Source organism: Trichosurus vulpecula, chromosome 2 (assembly GCF_011100635.1).
Source record: "Trichosurus vulpecula isolate mTriVul1 chromosome 2, mTriVul1.pri, whole genome shotgun sequence".
NCBI classification, from domain to species: domain Eukaryota; kingdom Metazoa; phylum Chordata; class Mammalia; order Diprotodontia; family Phalangeridae; genus Trichosurus; species Trichosurus vulpecula.
The window spans coordinates 345,982,971-346,005,971 of NC_050574.1; the positions used below are offsets into that span (position 1 = coordinate 345,982,971).

At 36.8% G+C, this 23,001-nt stretch overlaps 1 protein-coding gene across 1 annotated transcript in view; it reads right to left on the reverse strand.

The window, feature by feature from the left end:
- Nucleotides 1-217: 217 nt before the first annotated feature.
- Nucleotides 218-23,001, reverse strand: part of QTRT2 (queuine tRNA-ribosyltransferase accessory subunit 2) — a 44,710-nt gene continuing 21,926 nt past the window's right edge. Inside the window, exons 6-9 of the mRNA XM_036746325.1 lie at nucleotides 21,844-22,043; nucleotides 17,162-17,313; nucleotides 2,332-2,449; nucleotides 218-535 (exon numbers count right to left, since the gene is read on the reverse strand). Coding sequence (XP_036602220.1) covers nucleotides 304-535; nucleotides 2,332-2,449; nucleotides 17,162-17,313; nucleotides 21,844-22,043 — 702 coding nt within the window. The 3' untranslated portion in view covers nucleotides 218-303. The remainder of the gene's footprint in view (nucleotides 536-2,331; nucleotides 2,450-17,161; nucleotides 17,314-21,843; nucleotides 22,044-23,001) is intronic.

The window sequence follows — 23,001 nt, forward strand, 5'->3', positions numbered from 1 at the left end:
TATGGTTCTACATATATATATCTGTGTCAAATGTTGGCCTTCTCTAGTGGAGGACTGAGAAGGACAGAAGGAGATAACTTGATACTCAAAATATAACCAAAATAATAATGATGATGATAAATATTAAAGAAAAAGAAAGCACTTTGCAAAGCTTAAAACACTATATAATTATTAAATATTGCTATTATCATTGGTCCCAAAGCCCAGCAATCAAAGCTGGGTCTAGTACATATCCTGAGTTTCTTCATTTGTTCTACTGAGACACATCTTCGGTGTTTGTGGTTATCTTCTATTTCCCGGGTCTCAAGATGCTTGCCTGCGGATGAGCTCCTTCAGCTGTCCCAGTCTATCCTTTCTCAGAGCTTCTCTGATAGCATAGAAGAAGCCAAAATAGTGTTGAAAATTGTGCATCATGAGGAGAACCCCAGCTAGCAGCTCATTGGTCACGAGGAGGTGGTGGACATAAGCCCGACTATGATTCTTACAGCAGTAACAGGAACATCCCTTAACCAGAGGACCAAAATCATCATGGTACCTGAGAAAGAAAGTACAGTGACAAGATTCCAGTAATGGGAGCGAAAAACACAAATCACAAGCACAGCTGGAACTGATGAAACAGAAAGCCAGAGAAGATATTGCCGGGTAACCTTGAATAATGTGTGATGACAATGGTTGTCTCAAAAATCCACAGCAGGCACACTACAGGCTCTTTAATGATACTGTTGTCATTATTAATCCTGTGTTATTATTAAACATAACAATAAAAATATCATAATTAAAGATGCTCTTTAATAATAGTATTGCTATAAATATTATTATTAATAATGTTATTGATAGTATAGCACAATCAATAACACTGTTAATGATCATAACAAAAAATAACATCATTAAAGGTCCTCTTTAACAGTGTTATTGTGGTTATCAGTGATGTTATTGATATTACATTATTTTCAATAACACTATTATTGATAACAATAAAAATAACATTAAAGAGGATCTTTAATGTCATTATTTTTATGGTTAATGTTATTGATAATGTTATCAATAATGATGTTATTGATAACATTATGTTACTACTGGTAATACTACTTTGATAATAACAATAAAAACAAGAGGATTAAAGATGCTTTTTAGTGATGTTAATATTGTTGTTATTATTAATAATGATGGAACAGCTAGGTGGCACAGTGGATAGAGTAATGCGCCTGGAGTCTAAAAGACCCACATTCAAATTTGGCCTCAGACACTTACTGTCAGACACGACTGAAACCAGTGAACAAGAAAATTAATAATGATGTTATTGATAATATTGTGTTGTTACCAATAATGCTGTTATTGATAATAAGAATAAAAATAACATCATTAAAGATGTTCTTTAATGACATTATTATTGATATTGATATTGATATTATTAATAATGATTTTACTGATGTTACATAATTACTAATAATATTATTGATAATAGTGTGTTGTTATTAATAACTTTTAATGATCATAACAATAAAAATTTCATCACTGAAGAGCCTGTAGTGTGCCTTCTATGTATACTGATGATGACGATGATAAAACAATAGCTAGCATTTATATAGTGCTTTAAGATTTGCATAGAATTTTATAAATCTCATTTAATTCTCATGCCAACCCTTTGCCTCTATAAAGTGTATCCTAAGAGGTCTCCTTAGCTTCTTATTTGTCAGGGTTAAATATATGATTCAAGATTCACACAACTAAGAGGGCTTCAGATAATTTATAGGTTAAAACACAACTGAAAAATAAGATACATTAAAGGTAAAAAACAGACCAGAAACCATTTAAGGCGGGGGTTCTAAACCTTGAGTCTATAAACTCACTTTTTGTTTTTCCTATTTTAATAACTGCATTTCAATATAATTGGTTTTCTTTGTAATCCTATATACTTTATTTTGTGCATTTAAAAATTTTTATTCTGAGGAGAGGTCCACAGGGGTCCATAATACAAAATAAATTTCTGAACCCCTAAGGAATTAGGCACTCAAGATGGTCAGATTACCACAACTGGGCAATAAATCTGACTCTAAGATTTATGGTAACTTTTCTAAGGCAAAAAGAGAAAGATCTGGAGATACATAATATGTACTTTCTGAAAAGAAAAAGTACACACTTGGATCTAAAGACACAAGATTTTCCTGGACCCTCACAAGCATATGCGAAAAAATATTCGGTCAGAATTCATTCAGGAAGAAGGTTGATACCCAAAGAGGTGACATTAGTTGTACAAACTTTTAAAAAACTGGAACAAAAAGCACACACCGAAAAGGAAAACTCAACCATCAACAACAAAAGGTCACTCACTTTTTTTCTTTCAAATTAATTTCAAAAGATGTTTCTGGAATGCGTTTGGTTGTTATAATTTTATCTACGTGGTCCCCGATTTCTCCTCCTTCTTCCTTCTTCCCATTTTGTTGTAATACTATAGGACAAAACAGTAACCAAAGATCAGAGATGAGAATACAGGGAATATCTGTGTGCTCTAGTCTCCTGACACCCTTTGGCTATTCCTCAAGACGAAGGTCTTAAGGTCAGCATTTTAAATCAATTAAGTTTTTAACAATAATTCTTTTTTAACACTCAACATCCTTCAAAGATATATATATATATATATATATATATATATATATATATATGTAATATACCTAACATATACATATATAAATAGACATGCATCCAAATAGAATAGGAACAAAAGAAATAATAGTGTACATGAATAATTAATCTTCCATTGTTTACTTTAAAAGTGTGTCTATATTAACCTTAACGAGGTAGTACCAAAATGCTCGTTTACTGTTTATCCAGGGCTTGTTACTATTGTTCTTATTAATACACAGTTGTAGTCAGCATATACATTGTTCTTTTGGTTCTACTTTCTTCAGTTTACATCTTTTTATATGAATATTCCCATATTTACAACAAATATAATACAGCAAACATTTTTTAAGCGCCGCTATGTGCCAGGCACTGTGCTAAATGCTAGGGATGCAGAGAAAGGTAAAAAAACAGTCCCTGCCCTCATGGAGTTTACAATCTAATGGCAGAAGACAGAACACAAATGGAAACTATAAAGGAACGGGATGGGAGGGAAGATGGTGGGGACCAAACTGAGCAATGCAGTTGGTGGGGAACGAAAAGTTGGTTGGGCTTTTGAACCCTCTTTAAAGGGAGGCTTTGGGAGGAGCTCCAATCAGAGGGGCATAGGAAACTGAGGTATGAGTAATGAGATGTGAGTACCAAAGATGAAGTAATGAGGTTCGTGGTGATTAACTTCTTTGGGGGGGGGGGTGGGATGGGATGATGATGGTAGAGTTGAAAAAGCAATGTAGCTGTAGTATTCCTATCAGTCATTTTAGGGTATTTTTTTAGCCATTCCCCAACTGTTAGACACTGGTTGTTTCCAATTTCGGTTTTTTTTACCTAACATGAATCATGCTGCTAGGAGAATTTTTATACACATAGGTCTTCTCCCTATCAATAATATCTTTGAGGTAGATTCCTAGCAGGGAGGATTACTGGGTGAGAGGGAACAAATAGATCTGTAGCCTTTCCTGAATAATTGCTTTCCAAAAAGTCTCACTTCACAGTCTCATCAGCAAAGCAGCTGTGTACCTATTCTTCAATAGCTTCCAGTTCAACAGTGCCAGTGTTGAATATTATCATTTTAAATTAGGTTTATGGTGGGATCTCAGATTTTTTAAAATTCACTGGGAAAGGAAGTTGTAAGCAGAGTGGACAGAGACAGCTCTGGGTTCAGCTCCTATCTCAGACACCTACCGGCTGTGCGATATTGGCAAGTCACCTGACTTCTTGTGCACCAGGGCACTCTCTGGACTCTAAATTGAAGGGCAGTTTCTGATCTGGATCAATAAAGGCTTTCCTCAATGCGAGTTTCCTATACCAAAGAAGTCAAAGGTCTAGTCCAACTTTTTTTTAATTAAAACTTTAATATTGACCATTAATGCAAACAACTAACCTACCAATGTGAATACTTTTTCATGTGCTTATTGACAATGTGTGTTTCCGTTCTTTTCCTTTCACTTACTTATCTATTATGGAATAGATCTTACTCAGAAATTTGTATAAATTCTTCAGATTTTGGATGCAATACTTAGAAAAGTTTCTCACAAGGAATCTTCCCTGTCTGTTTCTTTGCTTCTTATTCACATGGCTTGTTTTTGATTGCACAAAAACTTCTTTTCGTATACTCAAATACATCTATTTTGTCTTTTGTAACCTCTCTACTCAATGAACAGGTATTTTTCCGCTTTTCTACAATTGCAAGAGATATAATTTCATTATTCTCCCATTTAAATATTTTAAAATATTTAGATAGTTGATTTGTTTAGACATTATCATGGTATTGAGTTTGAGTTGTGGTCTGAAGTTTAGAGTCTAAACCCATTTTTCACCAAATTGCTACACAATATTCCCAACAGGTTTTTACTGAATAATGATTTCTTTCCCCAGTATTAAATAGTCTTAGATTTAATGAACACCAACCTGCTGTATTCATCTGATTCAATTCAGTTATCTAATTTGTTCTACATGTCTTTTAAAAAAAAACTACTTAGCTTTAGATGGTTTTGCTTTATTGTATAATTTAGGATCTGGTAGAGCAAGTCCATCTTTGTTTTTTTATAACGTTCTTAGTTAGCAATGAACTTTTCCCCCCATCAAATTCTACAAAGAATTGCACTGGAATCTGGATTAGTAATGAATTCAATCTACATTTAATTTGAATGTTACCTTTTTTTATTGTAATAGTTCAACCCACTCACATGGCACTGTATCTCTTCAATTATTTAATTTCCCTCTATTTCTATAAAGAAATGTTATTTTTAATATTAAGATATTAATAAAGATTATTCTAAGATATTTTAAAAGTCATATAGGTCGTGTGTGTGTGTGTATAAGATATGAATAAAGATTATTCTATTTTAAAAGTCATATAGGTTGTGTGTGTGTGTGTGTGTGTGTGTGTTTTGGCAGGTCAGTGCCTAAATATTTGATATGTCACTGTTTTAAGTGGTATTTCAGGAGGTGTACATTATACTCCACTATTTTCCTGAGCAAGTGGTAGCATGGCAAAGCAGGTACAGTTGGCATTGGAGTCAGGAATACCAGGGTTCAAGTCCTGTCCTCCTGTCCTAGACCTATACTTATTTTCCCAGCTTTATCAACAAATGATTCTCCTCCACATACCAACAAGTCCAGCCAAACTGGTCTTCTTGCTGTCCTCCATTCATGACTCCATCTCTCATCTTTGTGGCACTGCTCTGGTGGCCCTCCAGGCCCGGAATGCTCTCCCTCCTCACCTTTAACTCTTGAAATCCCTTGTTTCCTTCAGAATTCTCAAGTCAAGCACCACCTTCTGCATGAAGCCTTTCCTGTCAAGCTGGTGCCTTCTCTCCCCCTAGATCTGGTACATGTTTTGTGTCTCTTTTGTTCAAATGTTAAGTACCTTGAGGGGAAGGAGTGTTTTGTTTTTGTCTCCCAGTATTAATATGTGGCATAGAGTAAGTACTTAGCAAATGCTTACAGATGATCAACTGATTAAGCAGTATTTCTGCCGCTCTACTTCCAAGAATGACTGGTGACAATGCAGAGGAAAAATATAATTACAGGGCATCTGTGGTCTCTCCTTTTCTACACCAGACACCATGACTTGCCTCCTCAGAGAATTATTTTAGCTAAATCACATAAATTTGATACATTATACCTTATTTTAATCCTAAATATGACTTTTTTCTTACTGGTACTATAATTTGATCTTTGACCTAAACATTACTCAACAATTGATCTTACATCTCCATATAGGCCTGCATCTTTTGATCCAATTTATTTTTATTGTGTTTTTCTCTGTAAACATAATGTTTCCGACATCTGACTTTCTAAATTTGTTGAACATTTCTTCATATCGTGGAGAATAATGAATCTCTGTGAATATTCTATTAAATATGAGCAAAAAAGCATATTCCCTGTTTGTCCCATTCAGTTCTCCTCATATATCTATCAGATCTGGTTTGTTTTGGGTATTTTTTAGCACTCTATTAAGTTCTTACCTTTTTTTCCAGTTTATCTTTTTTATTTATCTGAGTCTGTTTTTTGGGCAGCACAGTGGATAGTCTATTAGACCTGGAGTCAGGAAGACTCTTCTTTGTAAGTTCAAATCTGGCCTCAGACACTTCGTAGCTGTGTGACCCTGGGCAAGTCACTTAACCCTGAGTGTCTCAGTTTCCTCATCTGTAAAATGATCTGGAGAAGGAAATGGCAAACCATTCTAGTATCTCTGCCAAGAAAACCCCAAATGGGGTCACAAAGAGTCAGACATGACTAAAATGACTGAACACAATATTGGGGTGTTCAAATCTCCCACTATGACTGCTTTTCTGATTTTTTTTTTTACAATTCAGTTAGCTCTTTCTGTAAATATTGTGTCATTCCGGTAGCAATTAAATATTGACAGTCTCATTTTGTGATGTTACCTTTGGGGTAACATTTAGGGTTAGTTTAATTTTCTTTCTATTTATATACTGTTCCAAAAGTCTTGGTATAGTTTTAAACTTTAATAGCTGAAACATATGCCATATATCTACGTATGTATGTATATGTATATTTCTCTATTATATTGTTTGTGACAATAAGGAATATAGTATACCTTATTTCACTAGAACTAATCCCATACCAATCTTAGCCTAAAGAAAACATTAAACACAATCCCTAAATGTTTATTTAAAAGTCTTTTTTAAAAAATAAACTTCCTAGCTGAAATCTCTCAATGTATTTATTATCTTATACTCACATGTTTTGTGACAGTTTAAGTTTAGTTTCTAGAGTCACTGTGCTATTAATTCATCAGTCCTTCTGGTGACTGCTTCAGTTTCTGTAAATGCATATTTACCTATCAGGAACTTTCTTTAGTTTGCTCATCACTTTTGATTACCCACTTTTCTTTACTAAAGGCATTTTTATTTTGAAGTAATTTCAGTAGCTTTGCTTTTTTCTTTTGCATTTCATTTGCTGTTTTTGATAGGAACACTGAAAAACACAGGCATCTTACATCTCACTCTAATATCTTACCAGGTATCCTCAGTGATAGATATTTGAATTTTAACAATGAAGCATAAGATTTACTACAAATCATTTTTAATGTCATAGGATTTTTCCCAAAAACTATGTTTTGAATAGAATAAAGTCTGTCATTGTTGTTGAGTCATTTTCAGTCATTTCTAACTCTTCATGACCCCATTTGGGGTTTTCTGGGCAGAGATTTTTATTAGAGTAGCTCATCATTTCCTTATTCCAGTTCATTTTACAGATGAGGAAACTGAGGCAAACAGAGTAAAGGGACTTGCCCAAGGTCACACAGCTACTAAGTGTCTGAGGCCAAATTTGAAATCAGGAAGATGAGTCTTTGACTCTAGGCCTGGCACGCTATCCACTGCACTACCTAACTGCCCTAAATAAAATATACTCCACAATATAATTTTATTTCATATGTTCCTTTTGAAGTCAACTAATAAATTCTTTATTTGCACCTTGTCAATAGAAATAGCTACATAAATAAATGTGATAAATCATCATATTTTGAAGACTCTGATGAATGAGTTTTCCTATGTATGGAAAAAAGGCCGACTTTTTTTTTTGGCTATCAAGTAACAATTTGTCCCAAAGAATTCTTAATTTGAATAAAGCTTAATTTGAAAACTTTAGAACACCCTAAATGTGCTGGTGGAAACAATTCAGACTGGAAATAGATTAATGAAAACTTATTTAGTTTTTGTAGAACATCTATAATATATGGATAAAAAGAATATTCTGTCCTGCTTTAAAAGCTAAACAAAACACTCGTCCTCTAAGAATTTAGACCATTTGAATTCCTTTGTGCCAAGATGCCTTTTCATCTAGATTAACATTTGAGTTCTTGTGAAGAGGCAGCAGCCTCTAAAAAAAAAATTAATGAAAAGTGCCACACTAAAAGGAATTTCAACAAGCTTCTGGCTCAGTTGTGGTTTTAAGATGAGTTTAGAAGATAGAAGAGAAATAGAAAATGAAATAAATGAAAAGTTCAGTAGAAAGCCAGGAGAAGCAACATTCTCTTAGGAGTCTGAAGAATTAGGGCCCTGTTCAAGTGACTGTGGAAGTTCTATGAAGCAGCCTACAGAAATACCCTTGACTCCAGCAACCTTAGAGAGAGGGGATATAATCAGAAGCTGATTTTCTACCTTTTCTGTATGACTAAGGAGAAAAAGGAAATGGAAGTGCAGAGCATCATTAACAACTGTGATTGGCAACACAATTTGTCAAAAGCTTTTCTGGAATCTATTGATATAATAATATGATTTTTTATAAATTTTGCTATTAAAGTGGTTAATTTACAGTTTCGTTTTACAACTAGTTTTTTTTTTCTATTTTGATTCTCCCTGGTTAATGTATCAAAATCATATCTATATTATAGAAAGAGTTTGGCAGGATCCTTCTTTGGCTATTTTTGCAAACTATTTATGTAATATTTGAATTATTTTTTGCATGTCTGATCAAATTCACATCTGAATCCACCTGGATCTTCTTCAGAAGTTCATTTATGGCTTGTTCAATTTCTTCCACTGAAATTTGGTTTTGTAAATTTTCTGTTTCTTGTTCAGTTAATATGGGTATTTTAACATTTTGCAATATTAATTCACCTCATTTAAATGGGTGGTTTTGTTAGCTTATAGCTCTGTGAAAGTTTCTAATAATAGTCTTTGTTTCTTTTTTGTTGTAAATTCTCATTTTTTTCATTTCTGATACTAGTAATTTGTTCTTCCACTTTTAAAAAAATCAAGTTAGTTAATGATTTCTATATTTTATTGGTTCTGCTCCTGAAAAAAAAATCCAGCTCCTACTTTTCTTCATTAATACAATGGTTTTTAAAAACATTTTCTCAATTTCTTCTTTAATTTTTAAGATTTTAATTTTGGTATCCAATTGAAATTTTTTAATATCTTGACTTTCAAGTGTTTTTAGTTCTATCTCAATTCATTGGTCTGGTTGTTTTTTTCTCTTTTTTGTTAATAAGCATTTAGAGATATAAATTTTCTAATCTCCCAAATTTTGGAATGTTATCTCGTTATTATCTTTAGTGAAATTTACTATCACTTTCATGATTTGTTCTTTGGCCCAATGATTCTTAAGATTGTTATTTAGTCTACAACAAATTTTTAATGGGCAGCTAGATGTTGCAGTGGATGGAGTCCCAGGCCCGAAGTCAGGAAGACACATTTTCCTGAGTGCAAATGTGATCTCAGACACTAACTAGCTGTGTGACCAGGGCAAGTCATTCAACACTGCTTGCTTCAGTTTCCTTATCTGTAAAATGAGCTAGAGAAGGAAATGGTAGACCACTTCAGTATCTTTGCAAAGAAAACACCAAATGGAGACACAGCTGACCAAGATTTTTAATACTTTTCTTCACTGGCTCTTTATTTAACATCATTTTTATTGCATTTTGATCATTAAAGAATGTATATAATATTTCTGCTTTTCTGCATTTGGTTGTGTTGCTTTTATGTGTTGAGACATGATCAGTAATTATAAAGGTGTCAGACAGCTGAAAAATATGCACACTTCTATTTCCATTCAGTAATCCCCAGAGGTCTAGTGTATCTAATTTTTCTAAAATTCTATGCTGGTCATTAACTTGTTTCTTGTTTACTTTTTGATAGATTTACTAGACCTGACAGGAGTAATTTGAGGCCTCTTATTTTATTGACTATTTCTCCTTGTAATTCATTCAGTTTTTCCTTTAAGTATTTGTAAACTATGCTACATATGTTAATTATTTAAATAAATTTATCATTTATGTTATCTTTCAGCAAAATGCAGTTTCCCTCTTTATCTCTTTTAATTTTATTTTTGCTGAAGCCATGTCAAAATCATAATCTCTATCTCTAATTTTCTGTGTTCAGCTAAGACATAATGGATTTTGCTCTAATCCTGTAATTTAATTCTGTGTTTTTATTCTTTAAGTCTCTTTTCTATAAACACGTTGTTGGATTTTGCTTTCAAATTCACTGTGGTAACCTCTTCCATTTTATGGGTGAGTAATTCACATTCACAGTGATAGTAAAGTGTTTCCTATTCACATATGCCTTTTCTTCTCTATATTCCTCTTTTTCTGTTTACTTCATGTTACCACTTTCTTTTTTTTCCCCTTCAACCTTTTCTTAACTATCCCCTCTCCAAGCTGTGTTGGTAACCAAAAATGGGCACTTAGTCAACAAGTGCCCTTGAATAGTTTGGCTTTTTCCCCTGAACTAACTGAATGCTGTCTGTATGTTGGATTGGAGTAAGCTTGTCGGCCCCTTCACCCTGCTTCCCTTGATTAAGCAGATTGAAAGAACCTGTGCTTTCCCGGTCAACCCCTTCACCTTGCTTCCCTTGGTTAAGCAGATCAAAAGAACCTGTGCTTTCCCTGGCATACCTTACACACACACACACCCCCCACAGAAGCTGCTAGCCGGGTGGTTAAAAACAGCTTCCATTGGAGCCAGAGACAGCTACAGCTACAGCCGAAGCTGAAGTAGGAGCTGCCGGTAGCAGAGCTGACCTACGTGTGGACCGAGGAGTGCTGAACAAGGACTTGAGGCCAGTGGGTAATCTTTTTACCATAGAGGGGAAGCATGTATATGATTTTGCTTTATACCATCATGCTTCTCTGTGGCCTCCTGGTTACTCTTGTGAGGCACACTTATTGGGCCTGGAAGCTTTTGATCAAAATATCAAAATGGGGATGCTGGTTCATGGGTCTGTTACTTTGGAGTTTAAATACATGCTTTGATTCTTCTGCCTCCTATCTAGAGAATTCCTTATATCCTGCGGTTCCAAATCTTTCAGACATATATATGATTCTTTTTGAAATTATAAATTCTGCCTTCATATTACACAAGCTTATGATTTTTTTTATGATTAATCCCTCCCTGGATCTATCTTCCCTCTTATATTCCCTTTTCCCCTCTTCCTGCTCCTTCTTGTATCCCTGTTGAGTTTGATGTATTTCTATCCCAAACTGTTCTACCCTCCTCTGACTAGCTTAGATGAAAGTAAAGTTGAAGTGGCACTTCCTCATCTTACTTCTTCCATGTTTGCATACAGTTCTACTTGTACAACTGGATCATGTATCTTAACAAGTTACCCCATCTTTTCTCCCATTTCCTCTTAATGTATCTTCTCTCCCCCCTCCCTTTTCTTTTTTCATATAGCGCCTTCAAAACATTACAAAACTATAAGTCTTCTGTCTCAAATGACTACTTCAATGACTCCTTGTGATATTAAGATTCTAAACATCTAACATCTATACTCTCTATTGTTCAACTTTAAATTTTTTTCTTGACTTTCATAGTTTTTATTTCAAAGTTCTTTTGTAGCTCCATTTTTATAATGAATATTTTTAAATCCTCTATTTTATTGAAGATCTGTGACCAGAATGGCCTTTGTTTTCTTTGGGTGGCTCAGTTTATCTCATTGGGTGCTGGGCCTGGTGCTCCTCTTCCAGGGCAGGAAGCCCAGAGACCTATGCCTGTGAGCAGAGAACTTCCTGTGTGATGAGTCATGGGGCTGGCTGAGGGGAGGTGTCGACTCCAGGGCCACGCTCTATTGGGTGTTAACCTAGGGGAAGGGGCCAACTCAAGAACCAATCGGCCCTGGTCATTCAGGCGGTGCTTGATGATGTCAAAAACTCTATAAGAGGGGAGAAGACGGCTTGAAGACTCCTCTTTCCTTTTCTGGTTGGCGCGGGAGCAGTGGCAAGCGTGACTCTGGGCCAGCCCTTGCTCTCGGGCTGAGCCCAGATGTTGGTAACTATGAATTGTATTGGGTCTGTCTGTTGATATTTGTAATTTGTTTGTATTTTGTTTTGAAGTTCGGGGTGCTAGTTCATTTCCCCCTGAACTAAATGAATGTTCGGAACCTCAGGGTGCTGGCTTTTTCCCCTGAAGTAAGTGAAAGAATCTGTATTTGGTCTGTCTCTTGATGCTTGTCTGTATGCTCCCCTGAACTAACTGAATGCTAACTGAATGCTGGCGTTTTTCCCCTGAACTAAATGAATATTGCCTGTACGCTCCCCTGAACTAACTGAATGCTGGATTAAAGTAAGCTGGTCAACCCCTTCACCGTGCTTTCCTTGTTTAAGCAGATAAAAAGAACCTGTGCTTTCCCGGCGTGCCGGCAGCCTCCTGGGTGCATCTTATGCCCCCACAGAAGCTGCTAGCCAGATTATTAAAACAAGATCTATTTTTTTCCCTTGTAGGATGATACTTAATTTTCCTCAGTAAGTTATTCTTGGCTGTAGTGTTAGGGTTTTGGGGTTTTGTTTCGTTTTGGGTTTTTTTTGCATTTTGGAATATCTTATTCCATGCTCTGCACTCCTAAAGAGTGATAGATGATAAATATTGTGCAATCCTGACTGTGGTTCTTCGGTATTTGAATTCTGTTTTTCTAGCAGTTTGTTTTTTTTTTTTCCTTTTGTCTGGAAGTTCTAATTTTGACAATGGCATTCCTGGGAGTTTTCATTTTCAGATTTCTTTCAGGAGGTGATCAGTGGATTCTTTGTATTTTCAGATCTCCCTCTTGCTCTAACTATGTCTGGGAAATTTTGCTTAATGATTTTTTGAAATATAATATCCAAGTTCTTTTTTTTTTTTTTTGGTCATGAAATTCAGGTAAACCCATGATTCCTAAGTTATCTCTCCTTGAACTGTTTTCCAAGTCAGTCATTTTCTATATGTCTTACATTCTCTTCCATTTCTCATTCTTTTGATGTTGTCTTCAGAATTCTTGTTGTCCCCTAGCATCATTAATTTCCAGTTAGTTCATTCTGATTTTTGGGAAGTTGGTTACTAAAGTTTTATATCACTTCTGTTGAGCTGCTGATCCTTTTTGTAATTCTCTCCTCTATAAGGTCTCATTTCTTTTATAACCCCTTTTTTAAACTCTCATATCATTTCTTTGAAGAATTTTAATTGTTCCTGTGTTTTGATTTAAGGTATTTCTTTTTAAAAAAATTTTTTTTAACTTTAGGAGTCTGTCAGTTGAGGCCTACAGTATTTCACTTTCATCCCTAAAGGAATCTGGATATTATTTACTGTTCATCTTAAGGTGAGCTGTTTATTAATTATATTAATTGTGGAACAGAGCTGAGCTGTATTGTTTCTTCTACTTAGCCATCTTAGTCCAGAACAGCCCCCCTCTACACAGAGGCAGTTTCTAAAAAGGAAAGCAGGTTGGAAAAATTAATATTTTCACAGAAAGCATTAAGATATTCTAACTGTAATACTGGAACCTTGGGAATGGAAAAGAATCCATAATTTAAAAGCATTAGGGCATGCAAAGAGAAAAGGATTCTTAAAGAAAAATGAATTAACTTTTATCAAAGAGTTCAAAGGCTCTCTTTTCCTTGTTCATAATTATGGTTATTTAGTTCGGAATGTTTCTTTTCGAAGATATGAACAGAAGAAGTTTAATGTTTTTAAATTCTGCTCACTATAAAAATGGTTTTATGCTTCAAAATTCAATACTTGTACGAAGCTCTGATACCTTAGAAAACAATTCTCTGAGTTACTGTGGCCAAACAATCCATCTAAAGCTGACCTTCATATGATGAACTTCTCCAAACTTAGCAAGACTAGTCCTTGGACAACAGATATACAGCTCCTTCAGAGTCCACATTCAAAACCTTTCAAGCTGGTAAGGCCAGTCAAATCTTAAACTCTAATGGGACACCTTTCTACAACCCACTGTCACCCACATCCCACAATAAGACATGAGGATAGGATATTATAAAACAGAACTAGCAGAGTCTGAAGTCATTAGTCTAACCTGAATGAGAAACCCTTATCAAGTCTTTCAATTCCCAAAGTCCTGCGTCTTTTTACGTCATTTTTAAGAAAGATCTGGGGGCAGCTAGGTAGTGCAGTGCACTGGCCCTGGAGTCAGGAGTACCTGAGTTAAAATCCGGCCTCAGATGCCCGATACTTACTAGCTGTGTGGCCTGGGCAAGTCACTTAACCCCAAATGCACTGCAGAAGGGAAGAAGGGAAGAAAGATCTAACTCGGGGGTTCTTGATCTTTTTAGTGCCATGGACCCCTTTGGCCACCTGGTGAAGCCTGGGCACCCCTTCTTGGAATAATGTTCTTAAATGAACAAAATAAAACACCTAGGATTACAAAAGGAAACCAATTGTAGTGAAATATGGTAATCTAAATTTCTCTCATTTCTCACCAGGTTGTGTTTTAGACCTCTCCATCCATCCTAGAAAACCAGTTCACCGTGGAATTCACACCCACGGTCTCTATGGTCCCAGCCTCTGATTGGATGCCTTCTCCTGAAACCTCCATTTAAGGACAGTATTCTGGGAAGCATTCTCTTCGTTTCTCACCAGATCCCGTGCCCATTTCAACTTCTTCCCCCACTTAGCACAGTGCCTGGCACACAGTAGGTGATCAGTCAATGTTTGTTGGCTAATTGATCAAAGTCTTTTTAAAAAAACAAAAAAAACCCAAGTTCACAGATGCCAGGCCAGGATAAGCAGCCCTGCTCTAGACGGACTGACAGCAATTCAGTATTCACTACTTAGAGGTCCTGGTCATTGAAGCAGTTCTGAATCTACCTAAGTGCTCTATCATTTAAACACAAAATTAACTTTCTACCTCATCTAGTTAAAGCAAAGTCAAAGCAAACCAAGGCAACAAAAACATTTCATGGGGTCCTTGGTCATCTCATACTGCAGTGTCCATAATACGCATTTGGAAAAAAAAAAAAAAACCTTTGAAAATCATTGCGACCTGTGCACCAACACCTTTTCTCTATCCAAGACAGTGGAGCCATCACATTTGGACTCGACTCCAGAAGTAGAAATGGCACTAAAGAAACAAAGATAGAAAGATCCGATGGTGAGGCCCTCCAGGTGCTTCTTTTGCATTGATTAGACAATGAGTATACAATGAGGATGTTTACAAAAGAGGTGACACAATTGAGACATCAATTCTCAAGATTTTTAAAAGAAGGGAGGGTATCAAATGCTTAGAAAAAAAATCATGGTCCTTATAACTACCAAAAAAAAAAGTAAGTAAGAACACATCCCTAACTATTGATGCAAAAGCAGAGTGCTTAGAGACTTTGCAGATGTTGTCCCCTAGTCCAGAAACACAGTCCCTCTTCCAGTCCAACTCCTAGAAGCTTTAGCTTCTCTTTAAAGTTCCTCTCAAGAGAGGCCTCTCTTGATATTCTTAGTTATTTGTGTTCCCTTCTTCATTAACTTATCTTGTATTTACTTATCTAAGTAAATGTGGTGATTTAAATGTAATTTCATTGAGGTCAGAAACTGGGTTTTTTTTTTTCCATCTTTCCATTTCCAGCACCCAGCACAGTCAAGTCAACAAACATTTATTGAGTATCTACTATGTGCCAGGTACATAAGTGGGATAAGCTGGGGATACAAAAAAAGCACCCCAAAACAAATGAACAAAAAAAAAACCTCCCTGCTCCCACAACCTGAAAATATCCATGAATAAACAAGATACAAACAGGATAAATTGAAAATAATCTCAGAGGAAAGGCATTAAATTAAGGAAGACTAGGGAAAGGCCCACTGCAGAAGGTAGGAATTTTGCAGAGCCTTGAAGGAAGTCAGCAGACAGAGATGAGAAGGACAGAGATGAAATCAAATGGCCAGAGTGCACAGATGGATGATTGCATTCAAGGAACAGCAAGGAAGTCAGGGGTCACTGGAATGCAGAATAGGGAGTAAAGTATATTTTGCATTTTAAAAAGTGTTTGTTGAATCACCTTTCCATCTCTAAAATCTTTAGAAGATTAATCCAGACACCCATTAAGGGAACATTTGAAAAGGGCTTGAGAAAAGAATAGACAGGTGAGGCTTTCCCAAGCCATATTTTACAGAAGGCATTTTGACATTCACAGAATCAACCAAAAGGCTGAGAAAACAAATCCCATTGGGAATGCTTATTATTAGCTATATAAAAGCAACTGACTCCAACAAGATGTTTTCAATGTCTATATCAAAGTCACAGAAGATCTTTTTGAAAGATAAAACCAGAGGTAATTTGTTTGATGACTCTAGTTACTAATATCAAGCAAGTTACAAAAGAGAGAGAGAAAGAGAGATGCTTCCCAAAAGGTGTTTGCCACTGTCATGGAGTGTTTTAAAAACAGTCCAACTATAAAAACAGTCCTACGGATGGGACATCCTCCAGATGCTCCTTGTGAAGATAATATTGTGCTGATTATAGCAAGCAGTGGAACACTGCAGAGTCTTCTAAACGAGATCTATGATCGCTTAAAAGATTTCTGACTATCCCCCTAGGGGGAAGCAAGAGGATGTAGAAAGCCTATTGTTCAGGCAGGTGAATGGACAACCTATGGAACTAAGCCATCAGCACAGATATCTTGCACAGATTCTGCAGATGGACAAGACCTGAGCTTTGAAATGAATAATCAGACAAGGAGAACAAGCTGCATTGTTTGGCTTTGGGAAACTACAGAGTGCTTTTAACAATCTAACCCCACTCTCTGACAAAAAAAAAAAAAAAGGGCAAATCCTTTTAGTACCAATTTCTGTCACTGTCAGTCATAGGATGCCAAAGTGTTCAAAACTGTGAATTATGAAAAGAACAATGGAGAGATCAGAGCACGAGGAGGCTACAGCACACGATCAATGAAGGACTGCATTCTATAAGCCAATGGGAAGTGACCAGGGAAACACCAGAGGAGAAAAGAAGCCGAGCCATTTCCACAGCAGGATATAACTGATAGGCGGCCAATAGTATCTATACAATGTCCAGAGAATTAGAGAAAGGCCTTCACGGCATAACTGGTGGACCCTCTTTGAGGATTTATGAGAGGACAAATGCTCTGGATAAGTCCAGCCATAAGAGTAGCTGCGATTCGTACAACTGGCGGAAGTGCTCACATCAATGAAATTATAGACCCATTGGACCAAACTGTCAAACATTGAAATAATTAAGCCAAGAATTAATAAGGGGAGTAGAGAAAACGTCAGTAGAGGACACCACGGGCTGTGAACTTAACTGCAAAGTTCCTATGATGTGCTCACAACATCTTTAAGAGACTCACCTTGATCTTCAGGATTAGGCTGGTAATCAAAGCTGAAAGACAGAGCACAGCCCCGTTCTGTCACTTGGTAAGGAAAAAAACTCTCAAATAGATCCACACCTGCCTCAATACACTCCAGGACTTCATCTGGCTGGCCAATACCACAGATAAGCCTACAAAGTAAAACACAAAAACAGTAACTCATGAATAATGTAAGAAACAAAATCACTCAATCAGAATGTCTTTTTCAGAAACAAGACACTAATAATAATAGCTAATAATTATATAGTGCTTTAAAGTTTGTAAAGCACTTATATCTCATCCATATGACAACTTTATGAAGTAGGTGCTATTTTTATCCCCTTTTTAAGATGAAGAAACTGAGGTTGAGAAATGACTTGCCCAGGGTCATACACAGCTAGTAAATGGCTAAAGCAGGATTTGAACTCAGGTCTTCTTGATTCTAAGAAGTCATAATATCATAGTGCTCTGTGCCACCTAACTGTCCATCTACATTAGGTTTGGTACCACTGAAAATACCTACAAAAGAGCTATTTCATCATAGTAAATGAGGAGGAAAAAATGGCAAAACCTACAAGGTACAGAATCTTGGGGTGAACTTTTCTTCTCTTCTGTCTATTTAGAACAGTACAGATATGTATCTTTCTTCCTGACTAACTCGCAACCCATATTCTGGCTTCTTAGCCTATAATGTTGTGGGCACTGGCCCAGGGACAGAATTTTATCAACTGTATTTCAGGTGTACTCAACTGATGGGTTGAAAACTCATAAATCTGCAAAATCAATTCTAGCAATCACAACTACAGCTCTGCTTTGCGAACTAAGAATACAATTGGCTTTATTTTCCCTGCACCATAACAAGTGATAAAACCAGTCTGCAAGCTGCAGCCACGGTGAGCTCCTTGATGATGCATAAAGTGCCCTCACATGGTTAATGATTTGTCAGTAAAACAAATTGAAAGGATGAGCATCATTTGTGCTGGTTGTCATTTTTAACAGTTTGTCGTTGGGTTTTTCAGTTTTCGTTTTTTTTTTAACACTGTGCTCGGCTACTTTTTTAATGTCTTGTCAGGGGAAAGATTACAAGACTCCCTAGTTTTTTTACCCAAGTTCAGGAAAAGGTTGTTTAATATTCCAACAGAACACAAAGACACAACTTGTTTTTTCTCTGACTGCAATTTCTTTCAAGTGACATAATGAATATCCGATGCAACAAATCCAAGAATCCAAACAGGACTCAAGACTTACAGCACTTGCTGCCTTCCCCATGTTGAGGGGCAGCATATAAATAGAAACAAAGAAAAAAGCATTTCATCTCAAAATGGCACAATAAGGTTTTTAAAACCAGAACATGACCATGCCAACTAAATTTTAACCAGAATTCCTGTGGACTGAACCTCTTTCAAATATAGGCTCAACCATTGTAAGAATTCATCAGGGCTTTGGAAGCCAGAAAAAAAAGAAGCAAATGAAATATGCAGTCAAAGAGACTAGATCAATGAAAAGCATACAGGATGACAAGTGAAAAAGCATGGTGCAAAAAGCACCATTCAGCAGTTCGGGAATCATAACCTGCGAGTCTTACAGATGATCTGTGTTCACCAGTTCCTGATAATAGTTCCTGTTACCTAAGAAAACAAAGGGACCAACTTCTCTAACCACATCAGAGCCTTTTGCTTTAATAAACAACAAAGTTCAATATTTGCTTAAACTTTAAGCCGGTTAAGTGGTTTTTCACTGATTCTATTCCAATAACTCAACCAGTTCTTTAAAGAACCCCCATCATGGGGCCACTAACTTAACCCTTACCTCTACATAACTTTGACTCTATACCAATGACTATTCTGGCATGGCATGAGGAAGAAAAGAAATATGAGACGTGGGAAGAAGGTAAAGAAATGAAAAGTCAAGTATACTTTCTTCTTTCTCACCCATTTTCCCATTTGGTGCACTCTCTGGCCTCAAATTATCTCATGTTTATTTATCTATGCAATCCTGCATTGTCTAGGAGGATGTAAGCCAGAACAATGTCTAGTAAGCTAGAATGCTGTCTCACAGAATGTAAGAACAATGCTTTGCACATTATAGATGCTTTTAAAATGTTCAGGTTGAATTAAACTGACTTTCATTAGGTTACTGTAAAGCTCAAATGTGAAAGCAGTTCAAAATAAATACAATTTTATACATATACACAGAAATATATTTGGCAATCTAGAACATATGTGTTTTGGGGGAAAGGCCTATTAAAAATTTACATTATGGTTTTTCTAAAGTTTTAAAAAATGTATTATATATTTTAAACATTCTTTTCTTTTTAAATTTTTAGTTCCAAATTCCCTCCCTCCTTCTCACTCTCTCACCCACCCACTGAGAAGGTAAGCAACATGATATCAATTATACATTTGAAATCATGTAAAACATATTTCCATATTAGTCCGTTCCCTCCAAAGAGCAAGAGAAATAAAGAAAGTGGGAAAACTGTACTTCAATTTGCACTCCATTCTCTTTCTGGCGGTAGAAAGCATTTTTTCATCATGAGTTCTTTGGAATATTCTTGGATCATTGTATTGATCAGAGTAGCCAAGTCTTTCACGGGTGATCTTCATTATAACATTGCTCTTACTGTGTACAGTAATCTCCCACTTCTTCTCACTTCGCTTTTCTTCAGTTCATATAGGTCTTACTGTTTTTCTGAAACCACTCTCCTTGTCAAGCAGCCAGAAAAAAACAATTTAGATACTGTGGAGCCAATAGCACCCCATCATAATCATGTGCCACAACTTGTTCAGCCATTCCCCAATTGACGAGCACCCTTTCAATTTCCAATTCTTTGCCACCACAAAGAGCTGCTATAAATATTTTTATGCATATAGGTCCTTTTCCTTTTTCTTTGATCTCTTTGGGATACAGACGCAGTAGCGGTATTGCTGGGTCAAAGGGGAGGTACAGTTTTATAGTCCTTTGGGCATAGCTCCAAACTAGACTGGTTGGACCAGTTCACTGATCTACCAACAGTTCACTGGTGTCCCTATTTTTCCCTCCCTCCCTCTAGCATTTGCCATTTTTTGATAGAAGTGAGGTGGCACCTCAGAGTTGTTTTTAATTTTCATTTCTCTAATTAATAGTGATTTAGAGCATTTTTTCACATAACTACAGAGGGCTTTGATTTCTTTTTCTGAGAACTGCCTGTATATATCCTTTGATCATTTACCAATTAGGTAATGGCTCTTATTTTCACAAATTTGACTCAGTTCTATGTTCAGTCATTAGCTTCCACTTACCCAATTCTAATTTTTAAAGAATTATTTTCTTCAGTGAGATTTCACACCTCCTTTTCCATTTGCCCAATTCTACTTATTAAGGAGTTCTTTTCTTCAGTGAATTTTTGTGCCTCTTTTACCAATAGGCCAATTCTATTTTTTAAGGTGTTATTTTCTTCAGTATTTTTTTTGTGCCTCTTTTACCTAGATGATAATTCTCTTTTCATAATTTTCTTGTATCACTCTCATTTCTTTTCCCAATTTTTCCTCTACCACTCTTATGTCTTTAACTCTTTCAAGAATTCTTGTTGGGCCTGGGTCCAATTAGCATTTTTCTTTGAGGCTTTGTTTGTAGATGTTTTCACATTATTGTTTTCTTCCAAGTACATATCTGGGTCTTTTTTGCAACTGTAGTACCTTTTTATGGTCAAGGATCTTTTTGTTGTTGTTTGTTCATTTTTCCAGCCTATTTCTTGACTTTAAACTTCATATTAAAGTTGGGCTCTGTTCACCTAAGGATGGAGAAGCACTGTCCTAACCTTCAGGCTTTTTCATGCTGCCATTGTGGAACTTTGCAAGTTTTTGGTGCTTCCAAAGTGATGTGATCCTGGGAAAGGTATGATCACTGCTCTCCTAGTCTGAACTCCTTACCCAGGAAGGGCCTCTGGTCCCCCCCTGCTTCAAGCACTAGAGTTCTCTTCCTTGGAACTGAGAACAAAGCCCCCATTCACTTGTGACCAACCACCAGCACTATTCTCTGTCCTAGAACTGTAACCCAGAACTGTGTATGAGCAATAGAGTTGCCATCAGTACCAGCTGTACCCAGTGGGGTCCTTCTAATCTCCTTCTGACCAGTTGTCTGACCTTCTTACCATCTCTGGGCTGAAAGCTTCCCACGCTGTTGCTGTTGCTGCTGCTGCCACTGCTATGGCCACTTCTGGTGCTCTTTCTGCATATGCTCCAGGCAGGTGCCCACCTAGGTGTTACAAAGCTCTCTTGGTGACCTTTCTGTTGGCTCTGCCACTCCAAAGCTTGATTTGAGGTATTATTTTAAAGTTTTTTGGAGGGGAATGCTGAGAGTTTATTTGGCTTGCTGCCTCTAACCCGCCATCTTGGCTTCCCCTATGTTATGAATTTAGATGATCCCAACTCACATTATGAGGGTTGGAGCCCCTTGAAGCCAGGAGTCATCACATAAATACCCACAATCAGTATAAGACTTCATCAAAATCACCAGCTTTGATTCCAACTTTTCCCTCCAACAGCCAAGTTAGCCAAAAAGGGAAGAAAACACAACACCCAAGTAATAAGCCTTTTGGTTGAGGCCTCTGAATAAGCGCAAATTTTCTTCAATGATACAAAATAATGCAAATATCCATCTGCTCCATCCCATTCCCAACTTTAACTTAATTTAACACTAGCCTTGGTTTGTCCTCTGGGAGCTCTGCTGTGACAGATGACATCAGCTGCAATCTTGTCTCCTTTGTCATGGCGTCTCCATGAAAGCCATCTAGGAGGAAGCCACCCACAGGCCGTTTTGCTGTCTCCCTTGCTGATCTCAGCCTTTCCTCTAGTACATCACCACCTTCAATTACTCCAATCATCACACAGCTCTGAAGAACCTAGGTTGAGAAAGGAGGGTTGAAGGAGTAGAAGGTCAAGGAGAAAAAGAAAGAATGAACAACAGATAACATACACAAGCCCCTCTATTTCTTCTGAGGTATCAATATCATCTCAGAAGGAAGAGAGAAGCATTTCAGCATCTATTCTAGCCTGGTTAAAAACCACTCTAAAGATTTAGGAGTTGATTCACAGGTGCAACACCTTATCTACAGAGGTGTACAACATTTATACCGACCTGCCCACTGGATGTGCCTGACACTGTAGTATATGGGACATTTCACACAGATGTCACAGACAGGGATGAGGGATAGGCCTAGGACCGGCCCTAGGATGGCATATGGAAGGGAAAACATGGATGGTTGGGGACTAGGGTCAGGGATACAGAAGAAAGTCCTGAAGCTATGCTCATCCTGATATGTACGTGTTTGGTCCTGCTTATCTCCCCACATGAAAGGCCCTCCTTCCTCCCCTCTATAACTGCTGAACTGACCATCCCGTAGAAACAGTTGTGAAGCTCTCTGAGAGCTTTCTTTGGAGCCACAGAACGACAGCACAGTACGAGGGCAGCAGGGAACTTAGAGATTATCTTGTCTATTCCCCTCATGTTCAAGGGGAAGAAAATGTGATTCAGAAAAGCTGGAGACTGGAGGGCTGGTTGGTGTGTTCTTTGTTCTTTTCACTACGCTCTATCATCTCCCAATAATTAAATGTTTCATGATTATTAAGTTTTGTCTGCCCAAGCAGACTATAAGGCTCACTGAAATCAGGGGCAACTTATACTTTGCAATATCCTGCATCATACTCAGCACGGTTCTCAGGAAGTTTAAAATATCTGAAGCTAGAAGAAACCCTGGGAATCCTCTAGACCAGGGGTTTTCTATCATGGACCCTTCGGCAGTCTGCTAAAGCCTATGGACCCCTTCTCAGAATAATATTTTTAAATGCCTAAAATAAAAT